Source organism: Fundulus heteroclitus, chromosome 15 (assembly GCF_011125445.2).
Source record: "Fundulus heteroclitus isolate FHET01 chromosome 15, MU-UCD_Fhet_4.1, whole genome shotgun sequence".
In the NCBI taxonomy this organism is placed as follows: Eukaryota; Metazoa; Chordata; class Actinopteri; order Cyprinodontiformes; family Fundulidae; genus Fundulus; species Fundulus heteroclitus.
The window spans coordinates 12,580,506-12,602,831 of NC_046375.1; the positions used below are offsets into that span (position 1 = coordinate 12,580,506).

The 22,326-nt window shown below is 40.4% G+C and overlaps 1 protein-coding gene across 5 annotated transcripts in view; it reads right to left on the minus strand.

Annotated features, from left to right (window-relative positions):
- nhsl1b (NHS-like 1b) overlaps positions 1-22,326 on the minus strand; it is a 131,097-nt gene that overhangs the window by 58,721 nt on the left and 50,050 nt on the right. The window contains exon 1 of one of the 5 annotated variants that reach the window (XM_036147412.1): positions 15,236-15,865. The exons of 3 other annotated variants lie outside the window; for them this stretch is intronic. In XM_036147412.1, the coding sequence (XP_036003305.1) occupies positions 15,236-15,470 (235 nt within the window). In that variant the 5' untranslated portion in view covers positions 15,471-15,865. Of the gene's footprint in view, positions 1-4,509; positions 4,704-15,235; positions 15,866-22,326 lie in introns of those variants that run through there. One more of the 5 variants, XM_036147417.1, reaches the window with a different exon arrangement.

Sequence of the window (22,326 nt, forward strand, 5' to 3'; positions counted from 1 at the left end):
CTGTGTGGGTCTTCTTCAAGAATACTACGCTCTTTTTAGGTTGGGACAAGAGCGTTTGTGTATAAACATGATTTTACATTTTTGTGTGTGCACACACACATCTGCACAGATATTCTGCGTGTGTATGTGTGTTTGGAAGGGGACGGGGGGGGGGAGCGGAAAGCTTTTGGAGACGGACAATGGTTTCCATGGACACGTGTCTCTGAATGGACCGAGAGGAGCACCTGCATGCTGAGTTAGCCCTCAGTCCGGGGAAGTTTTCCACTCGTCCGCAGGGAGTCAACCATTGTCTTCCCAGAGTCCGCCCACAACAAAAACTTTCCCCCTTTGTCAGTCTACACCTCATGTTCACACAGTTGCTTCTTAGGGGAAACGCTGTTCACCTTTCAATCGCCGTTTCAGACTTCGTTACCGACTCCAAGCCTTTCCTAAACCTCTAAAGTTTCTACAAAAAAAAAAAAAACTATTGTTTTGGCGAGTCTTTTCAGAAGACAATAGGTTCACTGGAGTTGCTGCAGATCCCGTTAACAGCCTACAGGAACTTCAGCCTCTATTGTTTACAGATCAAGAACAAAATCCTTCTTTTGGGCTTTGACTTGTTTACGTCATAGACTTCCTCTTAAAACATCCATTGAAACCAACCTACCATCCTGCAGATGGATCATCAAATAACTGGAAACTGCAATAATTTGAATGTATTGTATTGTTGATTTTCTCTGCTGCATGCAGGATCAAAGTTATACATACAGGCTCAAACATATGCATACACTTCCACAAACAGCTGGTCAAATATCTCTTTGGAAGTTGCACCTTGACCATGCACTTTTTGGTAGCCATCAACAAGCTTCAGGCTGCCTGATCTGGGAGTTAATTTAAAATTGATTGGTATCCTGACACGGATCTGACCTTTATGCATAATTCACAAGTTTTCCACTGGGTTTAGCTCCAGGCTTTGGGAAAGGAGTCTCTAAAGCTAAATATTAGCCTAATTTTCCCCCTCCAGAACCAGTTTGGAATGGTTTTTTTTAGATTATTGTCCTGTTGGAGCAGTCAGCTGTGTCAACAATTAAACCACCTACCTGTTGATGGTTGAAGCCACACAACATGATGCCGCCACCACTGTGCCTAACAGCTGGTGGTGTTTTTAAGCTCAATCTCCATTAAGTTTAAACTGAATCTTGTGTGCCATAACTCAATAATCTCCTGTTGACCAAATCAAACTATTATTTAGTCAAGAAAATGAGGAAATGTATGAAAAAAGCTGTCAGAAATGCTTTAATTTAGAAGTATAAATAAAAAATGAATACACTACTAAAATTGCTTGAATACATACAAAAGCAGCTGAGCGGCACAAGTTTAGCACTATAACCAAATACATTAGGATTATTTTGACCAAAAAAGTGATTTAAAAGATAATTCTCTAAACTTTCTATTAATTGCTTTAGGTAAATATTTTTAAGGGCAAGTCTCAGATTAATCTGTTGCTCAGGAGAGGAGCTCGACAGATGCTTCAGGGTACTTTAGTGCAACATCACAGTTCGACAACATTCCCCCAACAAAAACACTGCATGCCTCTATGTTATCACACGCTTGACCACATTCAGCTCGGCCAAAAATATGTTCTTGCGGACTGGAAAGAGCCCAAGATGGCCTGAAGTAAACTCGCGGCGGGGGTCGTCAGGTGAATTTTTGCTCAAATTTTGTCTTAAATTCGCAACATTAACGAAGACGGAGAATTTCTTTCCCCCGTCACAAACAGGAAACCTCTTCATCCAAGTGGCATCGACGTCTTCATCTCCGACTAATCCGCTACTCACATCCCCATCCAGTGCTCATGTTCTCCGCAGGGGCTACAAGCCCTGAAATAACTTATGTAACGTACGGAGAGCTGAACCAAGTCTCCCCTCGCACAGGGCTTATGCTCTAATACGAAGGTTTTTGGTTTTGGTGGTGAAAACAGCTGGGAATTCACTCTGACCACAGCTGGGAGTGCAGGAACACGGACAGAGAAGTGTCACGTCTGCTGAAGGGAGCTTGTTGAAATAACACGAGCGATCATTCAGCAGCTGGCAAACCGTGTAATCTAGTGGTTGGATCCCAGAATTTAACATGATGTAGAGTATTTGGGTCAGTATGCTAAAGTGTTTTTGAAGCTAAAAACCCAAACTGGATGTGTTTCAGACGATATTAACCAAGGGAACGTTGAAAATGTTCATGAGCTGCTCAACACTGCTTTAGTTAAAAAAAAAAAAAAAATTAAACTTCTGGCAGAGTTGATGCAACATCTGTTTCTGTCCATTTTTTAAGAGTCACAATCTGTGGACTGTGTTTGACAGCCTGATTTAGTGCACACAGACGAAAAACTGGGACACTGAAAGATATAAATGATGTGTACAGTTTATATTACCTCATTTCCTCAGCTATAAATCTACAAACAACCTAGAAAATGGTTTCAGAGGAAGAATTTACTAAACAGCAAAAACAGCAGAGCGAAAAACTCATCAATTAAAACCAGATTTCTCCCAGTAAACATATGATCCAGTATTATTTTGTGCATTTTAAGAGTTTAGGGAACCCAAGAAGGAAAAGATATTGAACAGTAATACCAGAAAAAATGGCACAATTAAATGATAACATGTGGAAGGTAAATAGTTTCTGGATGGAGCATCAGTGTTTTTGCAACACTATGTTTAGTTTTAAGCTTTCCTTGAAGGTCTCATTATCATATCTTTGTGGCGATTCCAAAGTTAGATTAAAAACAAACATTATGTTCCTACATAAAGAGACTGAATGTGGTTTAAAAGCACACTGACCCTAACGGCAATATTTATGAAGTATTTAAGAGTTATTGTGCTGGTAAAAAAAAAAAAAAAAAAGAACGACAAGAAAAGTTGTCTATTTGTCAGATTTTTGGTGTCAGGGTTTGAACACAAGGTTCTCAGAACCGCTGACATGTTACTGTTTGCTCGCACTTTTAACCACATAAATCACAGTGCCACCACTCCTCCACCTGCTGCTGTGCACTGCAGGTCAGCAGACTGAAAGACGTCTAATACACAATTAGCTCACTTACAAGAAAGAGCAACTCGAGCTGTTGGGAAATACTCACAGTTGTGTGAAACAGAAAAACTGTGTCACGGCTAAAAGAGTTTTAATGAGTTAAATTCAAGACTTCTTAATACCCGTGTGAAATTTCGCAAACAAAATTTCTATCTGTACGTACTTTGTGCATACAAAATGACAAATGAAGTTGTCTAAGTCTAAGTCTAATTAACTTTTAAAGTTGATGTGACTGGTGCAAAGCAAATTTAACTTGACATCTTCCCTTAAAACGAATTTAAGAAAGTTAGAGCTAATGTTATACAGCCACTGCAGTCATTAATTTTTTAAACCTATAGTTGACAAATACGGACTTTTTGCAAGATGGAGGAGCTCGCTGTTAATCAAGAGTCTTTCTGACATTATTTCCCTAAAGGAACTACATTTGGCCGGTTCTAGGGGAGATTTTTTTCAGAGTTTGACTAGGAGGCAGAGTTGCCAACTAAAGTCCATCTAACAGGAGTTAATACCTTAATTCCTCAAGACAAGGGACAAATGAATGTCGCTAAAGCATTTCTTTAAAAGAAAGAAGTAAAGCATGAACAAATGTAATCCCTAAATAAAAGGTAATTTACGGGCTTATGTTGGAAAACCAGGCTTATTTAAGACTTTTTGAGATCTTGCAGACACACTTTTATCAAGACACTGCTTTTAAACTCTATTTGAGAAGGAGAGGCATCTCTGTTAAGCAGCTGACTGCAGGCTGGCTACCTGAGCTGATAGCCTGACTAATTACTGACCTAATATCAGCCCTTCTTAACTTGAGCACCAATTATTAGCTCTTAAAGTAATAATGTTATTTTATCAACTTGGGGATTACTCCTTTTCTGTTTTAAATATTACAGAAATACAGTTATACACTTTTATGTTTTTGTGCAAACACCGTGACACCTTGAAACTATGATATTTAAAAAAAAAACGTTAGCAAATGATTTAGATTTTTAGATAAGAAAGAAAGAATTTGAGGCTAACAGTAAAAAGAAGAATAGTTTTTTTCCCCCCCTCTAATCCCATATAGTAATGAGCAACACATGGTTTTACTCTGCAGCAGCTGCTGCTTCACCAGCTGTTCCTGTGGTCAACCAGCTCACACATGAAAGACAAAAAATGAGCAGTAGCTCCTCAACCACGCTCCAAAATTTGATTCAAATGACGCCCAGCGGCGGGTAGGCTGAAGACGGATGACTGAGAGAAATATTTTTCAAAAGGGAGAGGACAGGAATAAAGTTTATTAATGTGGTTCAAACAGGAATCAGATAGAAGGAGGGGTTTTTCCCCTTATTAAAGAGAAAAGCGTAAGGAAGGACATGGGACAAGGATGGACAGTAATGTGGGAGTTTAACTTTTCTTAAGCCTCACCAGTCCGGATTGTACCAAGCAAACTCTTCAACGTAATGAACTAACTCTTACCTTTCAGACAGAACATGGCTCTTCACCGCCTCATCCAACAACAAAAAACTAATGCTGGTTTCTTCTCTCTGGTTCCTCACTTCCCAGCAATCCCCGCTCTTGCAGACTTCCTCCTCTCCGCGCTTCACCAAACCCCCCGGTCAAACTGTCCGCACGCCGACACACAGATCCTGACACATTCGCTCCACGCTCCATCTCCCTCCCTCTCTCCCCCTCGCACACACGCGTGCACGACTCTGGGTGGCAGCGGGCCAGCTTCTACACTGCAGGAAAAAGCTCAAGGACCACCCATCTCTCCCCCCCTCCCTTCATATCCCTGCCCAATCAGAGCGTAGATGTGATATTGAAGCTCAGCCTCCATTAAAACTCTGTCAACAGCCACAAGTTTCTTTCTTGGTCTCTTTAATGCCGTTACATCCAGTAAAAAGCCTTTGTTGGGGACAGTGGTTGCAGGCGAGAATCTGGGCAGTCAGCAGTTTGCTGTGAGACGGGGGCCTCGGTTCGAGGCTCAGCTGTTGTTCACTGATCAAATATAATCGCGTTAATCCCCACAATTCAACTGTTTGTTATCGGCTGCAGCCACGAGCCCGCCGAGCTAGACTACCATTTGACACAACGTTGAGAACTGAAGGGAAATTTACGATCAAAAAGAAATCATAACACAAAAACTCTCGTCCCTTCTATCGAGGCTTGAAAACAGTAATGAACCAACTGTAACAACAATATTGGATGTTTGTTAAAACGTGGCTCTTCCCTTGGATGGGGGAGGCAGCTTTCCCTGTGTTGGTCCCTCTTGGGAACCTTTGCTCTGGGGGTCTCTTCGGGCATCTGGGGTTCTGGTTCCCCCGGTGTCTGCCTCGATGCTCTGTGGGCCTCATCTTTGGCTCCTCACATCCACTATTGAGCATTTTTCTCATGGATAAACCTTACATACATAAGTGCACTCTCGCAAACACCTACAGATGCTTACAGATTCACTTCTATACAGAAAACCCCTGTTATTATCTTTAGCTGTCACTTTATACATTTCATATTAAATCATACTGTATATTCTTCAGTGATGGTATCAAGGGGTTGGTTGTTTGGACCTGTAATACTTTATCAGTTTGTTTTTGCCGTTCTTTTTATATCTCTCTTCTTAGGTGTAGAAGCAGACTCAGAGAATGTTATATTGCTCTCTCCCTTACCTCTCCTCTTTTTCTTTCACCTTTTCTCCCTTTTAGCATTTTGTCTCATCTGTTTCTCTCCATTTTTTCCTCTTCTATCTTCCCATTTCAGTGTCCATTTAACATGAAATAGTACCAGCATAAAATCTAATAAAGCTTGTTGAATATATAAACCAAGTGGAGCACTATGGTGAAAGCAGTAATGCTCCACGTGTGAAGGTAAAATCTGTTGGGCTCTCCTTGGCATTAAGACAACAATTCTTAATGCTACACTACCAGACAGGACACACAAATAAATAAATAAATAAATAAATAAATAAATAAATAAATAAAATGTGGCTCCAAAAACTTGCCACTAGTTTGCTCTTAGTGAGGCTTTGTTGTGGCTTTATCACATTCAAAACTCATACGGATTTAAAGTCCCCTTGATGAGATGCCAGAGACACTGCTATAATGCCAGGCTGTCATATATTAACCTAGCATGCCCCCCCCCACACCTGTTGCTGTGCACTGCCAGCCACCTGGCTGAGAAAGGCTCTTACATTTTTCCCTGGTTTACTCGACAACCTAATTTGAAAAGATTTACGATTGCAAAAAAACACAGTCGCAGTTTATTAAACAAAAGCTTTGCCAGCCATCTCTCACACTAATTTTAGCTTATTCTATTCAGATTACCCAAGACTGCCAAAAAATGCATTCTGTGCCAAAGGCACTTGAAATTCCTGCCAAATTAGTATTTTATTTATTACTACAAGTCATTATAAGGATAATTGCTGGTTTTCTGATTTTAAAAAAAGGGAGTCTTTAGGGATGCACGATATATCAGCATTATTATAGCTATCGATCCATGTCAGTCATTCTTTATCGTATCGATTCGATAAGCAAAACTGGGCCGATGTTTCTTTCCACCTAGTTGCCCTTTGTACCTGTGTTTCCCGAAAGGACAGGGGGGGGGGGGGGGGGGGGTTTGGGTCATTCGGTTTTTGTAAGGTCATGTGAAAGTGACAGTGATGCATCACAGTCAGGATCGTGTTTTTTTTTTTTTTTAAATAAGTCAGAGATGCAGTATCAGGAGTATGGTCGTTTTTCACAGTGTCGAAGGAAACATGAAAAGCAGTGAGTTAGTCTAGAGACTATAACCCACATTCACACATTCAGTTAACATAGTTTTCAGTCGGTACGAAATTGTACTAAATTTGACTATCACAGAAACGTAACTGCTTCTCCAAGATACCAAACAGAACATTTCTTTAATATAATACAAATCACTGAGTATATTTCAATAATTGTTTAATATTATAGCAAAAGTATTCTTCATTTTCTTTGTGCGTGAATGTAAGTACACAAGCGTTTTTGTAAGGAGCCACTGGTATTCCAAATATCTTGCATTTAGCCTAAACTCTGTTCCTCGGGGAAGTTCGCAACCATTAAGTCTTAAACTATGTGACTAAAACACCGATATGTTGGCCGGGGAAGTGAAGTCTGTGTCCGTGATAGATTCAACCTCAACAAGCCTCAAATGCGTTTGGAAAAGGTTATATATTTGAGAATCACCAACTGATTTTCTTAAGAGCTCAGAGGATAGAGTACATAAAAACAATAAGCACAGCAAACAAGCATACAAACTAGATTCTTCATTATAAGAGTACAGGTAAAATCATTAGGAGTCTCAGTCTCAACTGTCTGCCTAGATTGCAAGCTGTCTGCAAGAAGGAAAAACCCTGGAAGATATTACAGTTTAATTAATGATTAACAACTTGAAACAGTGTTTTTATGTGCAGTGGTGCCGTATGAACATGCTAATCCTATGTCAATGTGGCCCATGGGCTCCGACTCATCTGCCTTGACCTGATGTAAGGAATTAGAGGCAGATTGCTGAGCGAGCGTCTAAGCGTGACTGTTAGCTTGAGAACCGCGTAAAAACAGGCTCCCAACTAAAAACACAAGCAAATCCCTGAATAAACCCACCTGAGCAGCTGGTAAAAAAAACACACACACACACACACACACACACACACACAAAACCGCCTCATCAAATAAATGCCTCACTTTAACTGGAAACTGCTCGACCCGTGACTCCCTCAGTTTTAAGCTTGTCAATAAAAACAGCTCAAGGTGAACTAAATCTCCACTCTCATAAAGCTGGAGCTGTAAAGGTGAATAGGAAATTCCCTTCAGTATTATAAAGCCTTCCAAGATAATCGACAGAGCCTCTTATAGAAAAATATCTCAGAGGACATTTCTGTTAATACGTCAGTAATACATCTTTGATAAAGAGACCGAGGTACTCGTCTCAACAGAAACGTTAACCCCTCTAATAAACATAATTAACTCAATTATACAACTTGAAAGAAAATTATACTTAATTTAGGGACATTTACCTTTAAATGATCTCATTAGGTTGCTGCCAATAAGCAGTAAACAAATAAAATGTTCATGTTCTCTTCCTTAGACTTGAATTTATAAAGTCAATATCTTGTTTTATTCTCTTAACTTTTCTTAACATAACAAAAGACACTGGACACGTAACAATAAAATGGTAATAACTTAATTAGAAATAATAATAATAAAGTAATTTTGTTATTGGTTTACTGTTGTTTGTAATGTGAGATATCTTGTAAAAACACCAAAAACTCGTCTGCTTGCACAGTCTGTGACATTTGCTATCTGCTCCATACAGGACATTCAGCAGCAGCCGGCACGGTTACGCATGTCTTCTTGTTTGACAGCGTCCTCTCCTACCTGTGGGTCCTGGTATCTTTGATCAGACTGCTGTTATCGGTCTCCAGCATTTACCCTTTGTTTTCAGATAAAAAACACCACCATAAAGTCCGGATCACACTATCTGAGGGCCTAATACTAATGGTTATCTGAATGCACCTCCGCACAAGCACGCCATGGTTTCGTAGCATGAGCTGTGTGTGCTGCGTCGGCGGACGATAAGACCGGGCGGATAAAAACAATAAGCTTCTTCACGCAGACAAAGGAACATGAACGATCAGACAGGCAAACAGAAAGGTATGAAACCTATTCAGGCATCAAAGCCTCTTAGTTAACACAGCTTAAATAAATATCAAACCGAATGTGATCTGTCCTAAAAATGACCCGGACAGAGCTTCAGTTCAATTGGTGAGGCAGTTTTTTAAGCTGTCGGATTGTGTTGTGACAACATCAATGGATCCTATTAGAATAAGCCGCCATTCCTTTATCCTTTAAAACTGAAATCCTGTTCAACAAATATAATGACTGGGCTTTTTTTCCCCCCACCTCACTGTTCATCATCCATTATAGAAAAAAGACACAGTAACAATACGACGGGATGCTGTAAGTTGGGCAACATTCGTTTACTAATGAGAATCACAGAGAGATGCAACTTACCTACAGGTGATCACATCAGGATCAGCACATGAAAAAAGACAGAAAACAGTTATTAGAACCAGCTCAAACCATTGATTTATATATATATATATATATATATAGTTATAGTTAAATTATGTGTGCATGTTTGCTATGTTAATCGTCTATGTAGAGCCTCTGTAGGCATCCATGTACTGGGAAGGGGGCCACAACCCAAGATTTCCCATGTCTGAAATTTAATGAGGCCCTGCATGTTTGCTCATATCTACTAATCTGGATTTTAAAATGCTCTACGTGGCGACGATGAGCTTATTTGAGAGTATGGAAATGTGTCCCAAATGCTCTGAGACCATTACGCAACAGTTTCAATGAGCGTCTCACAAACCTCGGTTTTGTCCAAGCGGATCTCCTCACACGGCCAACATTTATAAATACCTCCTTAATGACATTTACATGAGACCCAATTCTGGTTCTGATTGCAAAAGCGACCCAGTGCCAAGGTATCGTGACTATGTAGGTTAATCTGTGTTCACGGAAATATTAACAGCCACACTGACATACTGTGGCTAAAAAAAAAAACACAACTCAATAAATACCACTAAGCTCGACAGCCCCCAAACTTTCATGTTAACATACTGAGCATTTGCCAAAAGTTAAAGTCTTGATTCATAATCAGACATCTGCTGCATTTTATTTGATGACTTCATGTACAATAAATAACAAACGGCTTTGTAAGAATAATGTAAACAAGACCCCAGACAGGGATTTTGGATGAGAAAAGTTTGGCTTTCGGCTGGTTGGCACTCAACGGTCTCAAGTTTGGACTTTCAGGCTAAAAAAAATTAAGATGACTAGTCCATGGCTCTGAATGAGAGTGATAAAAAATAAGTGATACACCAAAAGGATAAACGCTAACTCTAAAATGTCTTGATTTGACACTTTGATAATTTGACTTCCAACATTTTGAGCTATTAAGTCTCTTTCATTCACTAAGAATTATATATTCAATGTACGGGGAGAGGATCACTTAAATTTTAAAGAAAAGACCCAGATTTATTGAACGAACTAATGTGCACAGCCCATAAAGCATCCAATAAAAATAAAAATGTAAAACAACAGGTGAACGCAAACTGCTGGGAAGTACTGCTGACTGATAATCCCAGAAAGTTCCACAAAGAAAGAAACTGTCTATTTACTCTTTTTAAAAGCCTTCATCAGGATCCATAGCCGATCCTTGAGATCAGGATGAACCAGCTCTATACACTGAATATAAATTCGCTGTTGGAGTAAAATGAACAGTAACAGAATCCCAGCCGTTCTCTTTCCCCTGTTTTATATAGCAAATCAATGCCTCTACCCGCCAACATCCTCTAGCTCTGTCTGGGGCATCCCAAAACAACAAGATACTGTTCTATTTCTAGTCCGCTTCTCTTACTGGCTTCCATGTTTGCAGGCTGCTGCCCTTTACCAAGATGAAATCTCAAATGCTGCACTCTGCTTTGGCAACCGTGGGAACTCTCATGTGATTGGCTCAGGAACCAGGAAGTAAATACAGGCTACACCGAAGTACCGAAGTAGTTCCGCACTATACCTCTAATTTAGAAAGGAGAAAACCTGACTAAGACATTGTTGCTGGAGAGGACCGATTGTTTATAGAGAATGTCACTTTCATCCCGGGTGACAAATGAGAATGATTTTGGTTCATTTTACAGTAAATTTCTCAGTTACTGTTCCTTTAAACTCCTCCACTTGAGGCAGAAACTCAAAAAAAGGTTGCATATAATTAAAGTTTTTTGCTTTGTTTGATACGCCAACAAGTCCAACTGCAACAGGCAGCATCTGCATTGCATAAGTTGCGAGGAGGGTGATAAGGCTGGTCAATAGGTTGGTTTTTAACAATGTTTATTTCAAGCCTGATGACTTTACTCACATGGCAAGATATATGGTTTAATCATTCAACAGTGGTATCGGATCGGTATCGGCCGATACGCTTAGCCCAGGTATAGGTATCAGATTGGATCAGAAAAAAACTGGATCTCTACTTAGAATACTTTAACAAAAAAATCTGTTTATTTTCAACGTGAATAATAAGCCCTACTAACATATTTTCAGCCGAGAACTTATTTTCTAAGCAAACCGAAACCCCAATTCTTTTTTTATTCAGCAGTTTTGTTGTGTGTATGTTCTGATTTTCTTTTTCCAGCTCTGAAAATATAACTTCAACCTACTTCACCCACAAAAAGTACGACTGCACCAGGACAACCAATAGCAGCCTGTGTACCAGACGGCCCTTTTCCACAACAGGAAGGTGAACCCAAGCCCCACCAGGAAACAATCGGCTGCATATCCATTACCGCGACAACCGAGGCAAACACCCAAAAAGTCATGCAATGGGCTGCGTCAAAATTGCTAGCTTTGGATCTGAAGGCAGTAATTTTGAAGCTATATTTACTCTGAGGCAGTGTGCATGGCGGCCCACGTGTCTTGTAATTGGTTCTGGTACATGCACAAATGTGAGCTCCGGTTCTTATAAATAGAAAGTTTCAAAGTGGAGAATTACTCTAATGTTTTCTTTGCAAAATACACTGCGTATATATTCTCTGGATGGGAACAGTTTTAGAGCGACCTGTCTGTGACTCCGTCTCTGTCCTAGCGTTAGCTATAAAAAGACAGACTGCATTAACAGAGAGACAGGAAAGGAGGGAAGAAAGAGGGCAGTGCCACAAGACTATTTGTAGGGGAGAAACAAAGGGTTGTAACAGTGATACATGTCATTGTTAAAGGCTCTGTTTGGTAAAAGACATCAAATCTGGTGTTACTGTGGAATAAATATTACTTTTTACCATCTTCAAGATGTGCTGTTAGCCATTACAACTAAATTAATACAGTAAATCCAAAGATTTAACAAGGGAATTTGCCAAAATGTATCACAGTTTTCCGAGGAGCTATATTTGTAATAAACAAGGCAGACAGACTGCATGTTGCCCCCTGAGCCAGGGCTGGACAATATGGACAACAGTTTAATCACAACAAATTTCTTAATGTCAGTCAATAGAATATGATTATGATATAAATATAAACAAAATAAAAGCCTCAGAAAGACTGGCAACAATGCCAACAATAAATGCCTGTACAAACGTATGACAATTATTTTGCCATGCTTATAAAACCTCTCCAATATGAAATTTTAGAAGTATTTGCTTTATAAAATAAAACATAAAATTTGGAATGTCAGTCAGTGACAAATTCTATATTCATACACTGTAATTATATTGAAATACCGGAAATGTCATATCATCATTATTGAATAAAGTTATATTGTATATATTGGTATTGAATTACAGCCAACTCCTATCCTGTTTCAAATGCTATCAATAACCTGAACAAGAAAATATTTGTTTGGACATGATGACACATTAAAGACAGATTCAAATGTTTGAAAAATAGTCAGCTATGGTACAATCATGATGAAAGCTGCAAATTAGTGAACAAATAGCCAAGCAACACAAATGCAAGTAACGCTGCCAAGCATTACATCTTCAGGCAAATTAAAGCTAAACAATTTGTGTCATTTAAAAAAATAGATATCCGATAAACTAAATGAAGAGAGTCTCATAATAGCCAATCAGCCATCAATGTGATATTTTATGATGAAAACATTTAAAGTTGAGAATCATGTATGCTTCACCAGGGTGCTGCTTCAACTGTCAGGGTGCTGACAAATAACAATTTTAGGCCCTCAAACTATTCAAGTTATGCACATCGCTGAGTTTTTTTTTTTAGGAAATGGGCAAGTTCAAACGCAGCAGAGCACATTGAGATGTGACATAAACAACAACAGCGACGACAAGCTTCACATTCCCGTCAGGCAACTTGTTTGAAGATTTAAAGGCTCCATGATTTGTTCAGTAACACTAGTGTTTGAGAAGTTACAACTTCAACATAACAAGCAACGTAAGCAAAGACAAAGTCAAACCAGACTGTTTTTGTACCATTTAGGGTACAATCAATACCAGCAACAGTCAAAACAAATATTAAACCGTCGAATCAGCTCTGTAATAAGACCGTCAGGTATGTTTTGACCATTTCTAAGTAGCTCAGGATTACCAAAAGAGGAAACTACCATTTACAGAAGACGATTTATCTGCAATTCTTTGTGAAAGCCCGCTTCTTAGTAGTCCTTTTTCATGTGGTCCAGGATATAGTAGTTGTTTCCATGCCGGCCTCTAAATGTGACCTGGTTTTCACCATGTGTTCACACCTGTTTTTAAACCTGTCCGGTTATGGCTGGATCATCCAGGGCACATGCTTTTCCAAATGTGAACAGCGCAACGGAGAGTCCAAATGTACATTAAGGCGGATCCTAGTGCCAAAAAGAGAAGATTTGAAGACTTTATGTGTTTTCTAAATCCCACAAAGTAAATAAAATGTTCATGATTACAATTCAGTTCAGCTTTAATCAGTCTGTGCATTTCAGGTGAGGTAGAAATAATCAAATATAGTCCAGATTGATTAAAAGAAACCACAAGTTTAGTGCTTATAGCTAATACCAGCGCCATTAGCAACAGTTAGCTAGTCATAAGCCCCATTTACACTACCCTTGTTAAACCGATCTGAGCCGAGGCCAGTCCGACCTTGGATCGGTTAACCAAGCCGAGCCTCGTTCTGACGACTGTTTACACACCACGCTATCCCGGTTCCTTGGTTGCTCCTCGCCTCCTAGTGACGATCTGCGGTACTGCTGCTCTCTGGGATTTAAGGCGGGACAAAGCAAATCAAAACGGCGGCGCCCGTAACATTCAGGATGTTATGCTTGGACAGAGTCGGCTTTTGGGACGTGGATAAGACAAACAAACATCTACTACTGGTTTACAGATGCAGGAAACAACAACAAACACTGAGGTTCATCACACTGCTAAGCAGAATCATCTCTGGAAATCGTGTGGCATGGTAAGGAAGCTAGTATTATTATGAATGTCTGAAATTTGTCTGAATGGAGTGTGAAACGGGACGTGCAGCCAGACACGTCGGAAAAAACGCGGACAGTCAGCTGACTGTAAGGGGATGACGCGGTCTGCTCATGCGCTCTTTATCAGATAACCGGGCCAGAAAAAACCAGACCGAGACCTACTCAGGAACTGGTCTGCAGTTAGCGCGGTCCGGTTATGTCTAGCTCGGTTCAGTTCAGTCTGCTTACCGTTTACACTGAAGAGCTATCTCGGTTACCGAGCTCGGACTGGTCTCGGCTCGGTTAAAAAAGGGTAGTGTAAATGGGGTTATAGTTACTGAATATCCAATAAGCTACTAGATAAACCAATTTAAAGCGCCAGAGGCTTCTTCGATGCTTCTCCAACTGAGTGCTGTCATCTTGACAAGCAAATTATGCTCGTGGACTAAAAGGGTAACTTAAGAACTACTACCTTTATACTTCAAAATAAAAGTCTCAAGCACAGCCAAGCTTATAGCACTTACCTTCATGTTCATGGCTCACAGTAAAAGCTTGGACTTAGTGTACCAGACGAAGTCACAGGCTGACAGCAACTTGATAGCACTCTGCAAGACATATTTATCTTTGACTTTGACTATAATTACTGCAGTATTTCAACACCATGAGGTCTTATTAAAGGAGCTTAGTTCCGTCAAAATACACGAGGAGACCCCTTTAAACCCCTAAAAATGACTAACGGTCATGTTAATTGGGTGAGTTGCTATGGAACAGAAACCCTATTACTCAATCAGGAAATTATTGAAGCAACCTGAGGTATAACACCCAAGAACCTCTATGAGAAACAGAGGGACCGTTCTCCCTCAGCCAACGGCCAAATATAAAGCATGTACTCCTGTATCCAGTTCACTCGTTCTCAATGATCAGCCATCCAATGAGTACATGTACCCTCTGCCTGGCACCAAACTCTGAGCAGTACCAGCCTTAGACATCACCATTCACAAGTCTTCGTTTACCAATAACGCCCCACACAGAGCGTCTTTGACCTCCGACTGAATGGCGACCCTCTAAACCAAACAGAGCTCCCACTCACTCGCTATGGCAACGAGGAAGTGCAAGTTGTAAACACAGACCGAATGAGGCAATAAGCACACAGATGTGCTTCTTTGTTGTTAATTTTACTCACGTCTTAGAGGCAAAGACAAGGTTTACATGAGTGTGTATTTTGTCTTCCCCCATCGTCTTTCTCCACTCTCACCTATTTTGTGTTGAGGTCTGTACACCCAGTCATCGTCGTCCCCGTCCTCGTCTTTCCGCGGCACGTGCGGATGAGAGTGCGAGCGACGGTTGGGAACCACGTGGAGATCACTTTGACTGTGGAACAAGCGTCTCCCCTGGTGGGAGAGCGGGGACATGTTGAGCCAGCTGAGAGCCCGCGACAGGCCTGCCGGCTTTTCCTTCTGGAAGGAAGCCGATCTCCGGTCTCCTCTCATATTTGCTTTGAGAAACGAGTTTAGGAGGAGGCCAGATGAAATCCTTTGAGATAATTACTCTCCTTGGATACAAATCCACCAGTTCGTCTGTTTTAGAAGTGACTCCGAATATTCAAGGAAAGCAATCCAGATCCAAACACGCTGCAATCAGATTCCACATTAAGGATTAAATTAGTTTCAGGAGGAACTTCATCCGTAAGCCAGTGTGTTGTCCGACTCCACATCACCAAATCCGACCCGGTTACTCCCAACTTTAAACCTCCTTCAAATCATCTTCCTTTCACAAACCGAAATCCTTTCTTTAAGCCATCCCTCCACACCTCTTCAATTTCTCTTTGCTTTGTGTCGTCAGGCATGATTTCAAAACCCAAAGGAGTAATTGGGCAATCCAGCTTGAAAAAAAACAACAATTAAAAAAAAAAAAAAACATCCGCCCCTCTACGCACGCTTTTCATAGAAGGGTGTAGACAGATTTCCCAACTTCAGGAGAAGTACATCTGCAGTTGTTATTTGCAGCCACGCGTGCTTTTCGGTGCTGTTACCTCACGTTGTTGGAAATCATCAGCTGACACGCAACCCGTCAGCACAGCAGCAGCAGACGAAGAGGTTAAGAGGTGTCTGACTCTCTGGGTCTATTCCCAGCCTGATGAAGTTATTTACATGTTCACAGGAGGGCAAACACACCCTCCTGTGTTATCCTCCTGTCAAATGGAGAACCTTGGTCTTCCCCCCAAAACCGCTTTGTTTTTCCCTCCAGGTTTGACGACGCTGATAACGGTGGAAGAGGTGAACCAAACAGGAGGAGTTAGGTTTAAAAAAATAAAAAAAAAAAAAAAGAGAGAACAAATGAAACAGAAAATGCTCCAGGTGTTGATAGCAACCCAGATCTGGAAACGCCAATCAACTCATCTGCAGGCTGCAGGAGAGATAAGACATATCCGGAAGGCCGCACCTGCTGCACGCCCTGAAACGAAGACGGGTTAAAAAGAAAGCCCACTCTGCTGACGGTCGCCGAACACTTCTGCTCCTGGAGAGTCCCGACTTGCAAGTGCAAAGGCGGCAGAGGAGCTACAGGGAGCACACCCAACCCTAAAACACACTGAACTGAAATACGAGTCAGCCAGTCCCTTCTTCCTTATTCCCTGCCCCTGTTTTTCTGCCATCCCTGATCTCAGCCCCTCCCCTTCATCTACTAGCCAGCATGGCAACCACTCCCCACACCCTCCGTCACACCTTTTTCACCTCCTCTACCTTTCTGTTTACTCTCAGAGCTTTTCATGCTCTCCAGACCTTTGTTTCTCTAAAAAACCTGAATCATGTTGCTAAAGGAGATTTCTACTGTATAACTGGCATGCATTGCATGGTTAAAGCAAAAAGTTTTCTTAAAGTTCACAGCCCAACATTTTGACTGACTTTAGCGTCCTAACATGCAGGAAGCGACCGGAAGAGCAGGGCAGAGGCTCTAGTTTAAAAATCAGCCAAACATTTTCATTCGTTTTGGGGGGAAATTCGCTGACGTAGGCACAGCGTCACACACAGACCCTCAGGTACAACAGCTCCTTACGAGGCACCAGATATTTGTAAGGGAGGAGTTTTCCCACCCAACTGTGAATGCAGAAGAGGAATGTGACCACCAAGGCGTGACAGTAAAGTGTGTGTGTACAAAAAAAACAGTAGCTCTCTCATTTTCAGCACCTGCAGAAAGCATTACATTTTTTTTTGTGATTTTTACTCTCATTGTCAAACAATCTGCACCTCTAAGATACCATGGTCATGAACGTATCAGTTACGTTCAATGAAAACTGATTCCTTGTTGCTTCTCATGTGGTGTAAAAGGACACGGCAACACCTATTGCTGCTTTATGTTCCTAACAGGAACGTATTTAACTTGATTTAGGACATAAATAAATATGGATGTGTTGGTTAGACATTTAATAGACTGCCAAGCTCTGAAATGGTGACAGTGGGGGGACAAACGCCATATTTATAAACACCGACAGATATGGCTGTTTTTAAAGACCTTTGTCCAGAGCGATGATACATGAGGCCGTGCTCCTTTAATATTTAACCAGGGTTATTTTCTGTTGAGCGCAAATGGAGGGATCAGTTGGTTGTTAAAGGACAAATCGCTAAGAGACCATTACGTTGATGAGGAAATCACCCGATTCAAACGTACAGGCATTAGAAAACGCCAGTCTTTAAGAGCACGAGTGCAAAAAAAAAAAAAAAAAACACATAAAGAAACGGCGTTAATGATTTTCATTTCCTTTAAAGCCAAACAGCCCCCCCAAGAGAACCAGAAAGCTGAGAAGGTCAGCATCCTGGTTCAACCCCCTACTTCATTTCTATCTCATGAAACGCACAAGTGGTGCCAATAATCAATATGAAGTCAATATGAACAGTTATGATACCTGGGCATTTCACATCCAGTCATTACTGGACCGGCTTTAAAGCTCAGAATGACAAAAATAAAGTCAGAATTTTCTGTGTACAAGAATAAAGATTACGAGAAACCACAGAGTTGTTTGGACAATTGTTTCAAAGTCCTGATACTAATAATAATTTGATGCCAATTTACTTATTTGTGAAACCAGTACCAAAGTTTAACTTTACAAATGCTTAACATTCCTCATTTTAACACAGGGGGACTGTGGATTCCTCCTAATTACATTATTTTTCTGACTTTATTGTCGTGATTTCCACAAACAAACCCCCTAATTTTGGGCGTGGCAGGCTGAAAACGTTTGGGAACCTCTGAGTTAAAGAGTGTTGCTGGGGTGGGGAGCTGCTTGCGAGCAACACTTCCCATGAATGGAGGAAAATGAAACTGTCAAATAAAAAAAATCACTAGTGCCACAAAATAAATATGCTTTTTAAACCTTCGCTGGGAAGAGGGATGTCTGGTTTTCCCTGATCTCAGATAAGTGGGAGATAACGAATAGCCGTAAGGTCATTTCCACCATGACTTAATTAAGACATCCTCCCTTCTAATTCAAGTGGACAGCAGCAAATGTAAAACGTATGGGGAATAATTTCAATATATAACAATGAGTCCAAAACAGAGAACGTTTTTCATTAATACGTTTCTTTGGTCTTATACGTTTGCTGTATATGCCTCATGCCTGTTGCATAGGATGAGTTATAAAGAATCACATACTACGGCTCTTCTGCTTTAGTTGCAGAACAAGATTTTTTTTTTTTTTTAAATGATCCCAGTATGATTCAGACTTCACAGTTTCATCACTTTGACCATGCAAGTTACTGTAAATGGAGTATGCACATTCAGGTAAACATCTTGTTATCGTTGACGGGGGCGAGATCATATCAGCACAGAAATGAGGCCATGTTCAGCCAGTCAGAGATGACACATGCCTTAAGCATTTAGGAAATACACTCCTGGTGTTTGTTTTTGGGTCTTACCTCCATTACACAATAGGATCTGAGGCAGAGGGTTAACCTAAGTTAATGCATAATTAAACCTAAAATAGATTAGGTCAGGAGAAATTAGAGGAAATCTGAAGATCAGCTGGATGATGCAGTATAAATGACATCAACTTGTGTTTTGGTGACATTTTTACCAAAATACAATAATTAAGATGCTCTTTTGAATTCACTGATTATCTGGATAACACAGGGGGGTACTGTAATTTCACCCACTCGCTAAACTGGCTAAATTATATATGAAGTTAAAACACCACAAAGATCAAACACATCAGCTCCTCCATACATGCTGTTCCCTCCTGCGTGACACGAGACGGCGACACATGAGCGGGACGTGGCTGCAAGGTAACTCAAGCCGACACGAGACGAACCCTTGACACTAAATACACGACGATCAAGAGGCACCTTTAAAAAGGATAAACATCACTTCCTGAGCTTTACGAGTAATGAAAGGACGCTTGAAGAAGCGCATCGACACGTCCACAGTTGTCTCGCTGACATAAAGGCCACGGCCAAGTTTCAAATCCCAGCAAGTCGAGTTTTTTTTTTTTTTTTCGCAGCGCTCCGTCTCTCGGCAGCAGCACGTCTCCAGAGCCGGTTAAACACAAGGGTTCAGCCGCACCGCAGAGGAAACCTTTTATTACTCCTGAGCACCCCGTGTTTACAGGGACAGCTACACGGGAAGCCTGTGCTGGGCTGTTTTTGTCCAACGCTGCATGTGGGAACAAACTAACAAAAGCGGAATATGACAAGAGTTCACAATGTTTTCTGATTTTGCACGCCCAAAAAAAATTTGGTAACACTTTATTTGAAGGGGTCTACATAAGACTGACATTACACTGTCGTAAACATGACATAACACCTGTTATAAACATAAATGACTCTTAGTGAATGTTTAGGACTGTTTTCATTAATTGTCATTCAGTAAACTATGACACTATTAAAGCAAAGTTGACATTGTTTAAAATGTCTTTGTTATGACAAGCCCCTAATTTAACAAAACCCCAAGTCCTTAATTCAACCCAATCCCAAATCAAGCCCTAAACTTAACCTTGTCTCTGTTAATGTCAAGTTGTCATAACAAAGACATTTTAAACAATGTCAACTTTGCTTTAATAGTGTCATAATTTACCAAATGACAATTGATGACAACAGTCCTAAACATTCATAAAGAGTCATTTATGTTCATAACAGGTGTTATGTCATGTTTATGACAGTGTAATGTCAGTCTCATGTACACCTCTTCAAATAAAGTGTAACCAAAAATGTTCTGACATATGCAGCCACAATCAACATTATCAAAATGTTATGTTTAAGAAAAAATTAGAGGATAGACAGTTCTACATCTAAAATAATTTTGTATATTTAGCCTCTTCTGCTTGACCTCTGACACTGCCATCCACAGACACCGATTGATTTTATGTTTAGCCTACACTTATCCCTGCGCCAACTCATCAATTTTATTCACATGTTTGTTTTTGTACAGTCAAATTCCCTTTGCAAGTTTTTGGCTTTAGACAAACCTCCTGTTAGAAGCTGAGAAAATGTTTAAAATAATATAATTTCATCCCCAATTAACCCCTGCAACCTCTCATATAACAATTAACCACGAGTTATAAAATCAGTGCCTATGTTACAGGTTATTTATTTCACATGGCAGGAATGTGCTGCGCAGGCAGTTGAGCAGATACATTTACACCACTGCACATGCGGGCAATCGATATGTTCAAGACTATTCTTGTTTTTCCTGCATGTCATAAATTGCCAGACAGTAAACTGTTCTATAATCAGGGGAGCTATTCAGCAACTCAAAGCCACCAGAGGCCCTGCAGGGCTTGTAGCGAAGCAACAACACTCTGACAGCAGATGGGAGGGCTGCTAACTGAGCTCTCTCTTTATATAAGTAAAGAATAAAACTGATTAAGCACAATCTCAGGTTTAAAATCTGGTTTTAAGGACATTCCAAAGCAAAAAAAGACCCACAGGCTGACAGATCCTCCACCGTACCGAACAGTGTGGATGAGGTGCTTTTCTACATGCTTTGTGACTTATTTCCAAAAAGCACAATCTTAGGCTCTAGATTTCTTTTTTTGAGGGAGCTAAAATTTATGAATGTAGAAAACTGTGTATATAGACACATCAAAGTGTGAGTCCTCTAACTTCAAAGACAGCTTTCTTGCGTGTAATGATTTAAACATCTGGTGGTTTGAATGCATCCCTGAATCCCAGCTTTCCACACCCTTTGTGTGCAATTGCCTTTTCCAACCACACGAGGGCACCACTAGTCTAAATTTGCCTTCCCCAAACTACAATTGTTTATTAATCTCAATGCAAAGTCAAATGGGCCAGAAAAGATCTGCACACGCCTGTCGTTATTCATTTATGCACGTCTAGCGACACACAATTAGGCTTCAGTTCCTAAACAACGCAGGCCTGGAGGGAATAAAGTTTGTGTATTTACAGGAACCTGTAGAGTGTGTGTGTTTATTGTGCAAAGATAGTAATCTGTAGTGGGCGATAGCGCTGCTATTTTAAAGATTCAAGGCCTATCTATAGCCTCACTGGAATAGTCCTTTTAAAGTCACACACACAGGGATTTGCTGAGCTGTCAAATAGTGCTACATTGCTGCAAAGACAAAAGTCAACATCTGTCACCCAGTTTGGAGAAATACAGCAGAATTCTCTCTGGCCATGTGCTTAAAACATATTTTCTCTAGCATTCCTTTACTAAACAACAAAGCATTGCAGGAAAACAACCACTTAAAATACATCCATTATTTAAAGAAACATACCATGAAAACTAAATGTAGACAACAGAAAGCAGCAAGTGCATCAACTTGAAATTACCAAAAACAAGCAATTATTTTTATTGTTATATTCTAGCTGTTTTAATGAATTAAAACATTTTTATTGAGATGACAGAGAAAGCGCCACACGGTTTCCCTCCCTTCTACACATATTGCTGCACACCTCTGTCTCTCTTTCCATACTCAGTTTTCTGTCATAACTCTCAGCTGCAAACAACACAGAAAGTCTTGGTGTAAAAACTAAAAAGGGTCCCAGTAATCAGCTTTATTAAGGTGACTCTGTTCTAAAACTATACTTCGTGAGCTACAAGCAGCATATCTGTTTAGCAACCTATCGCAGGCCGTCTGTCTGACTAAAATAAGTTTATCAAACTCCCAGTTTTAGTCTGTGAAAGGAAAAACAGCAAATAAAAGTACATTTTGCACAATGAGTCTGTTTAGTTCTAAGTTTTTATGTGAATACTTTAATAATACTTCATGATTTATGAATACTTCAGTATTAGCGATGCAGCTATGACTTAAAATGCAAACGCCCCACAGTTCTTATATATTTATGTCAGGATCCCCACCAAGCAACTAATTAAAACTGCAGATCATGGCCACCAGAA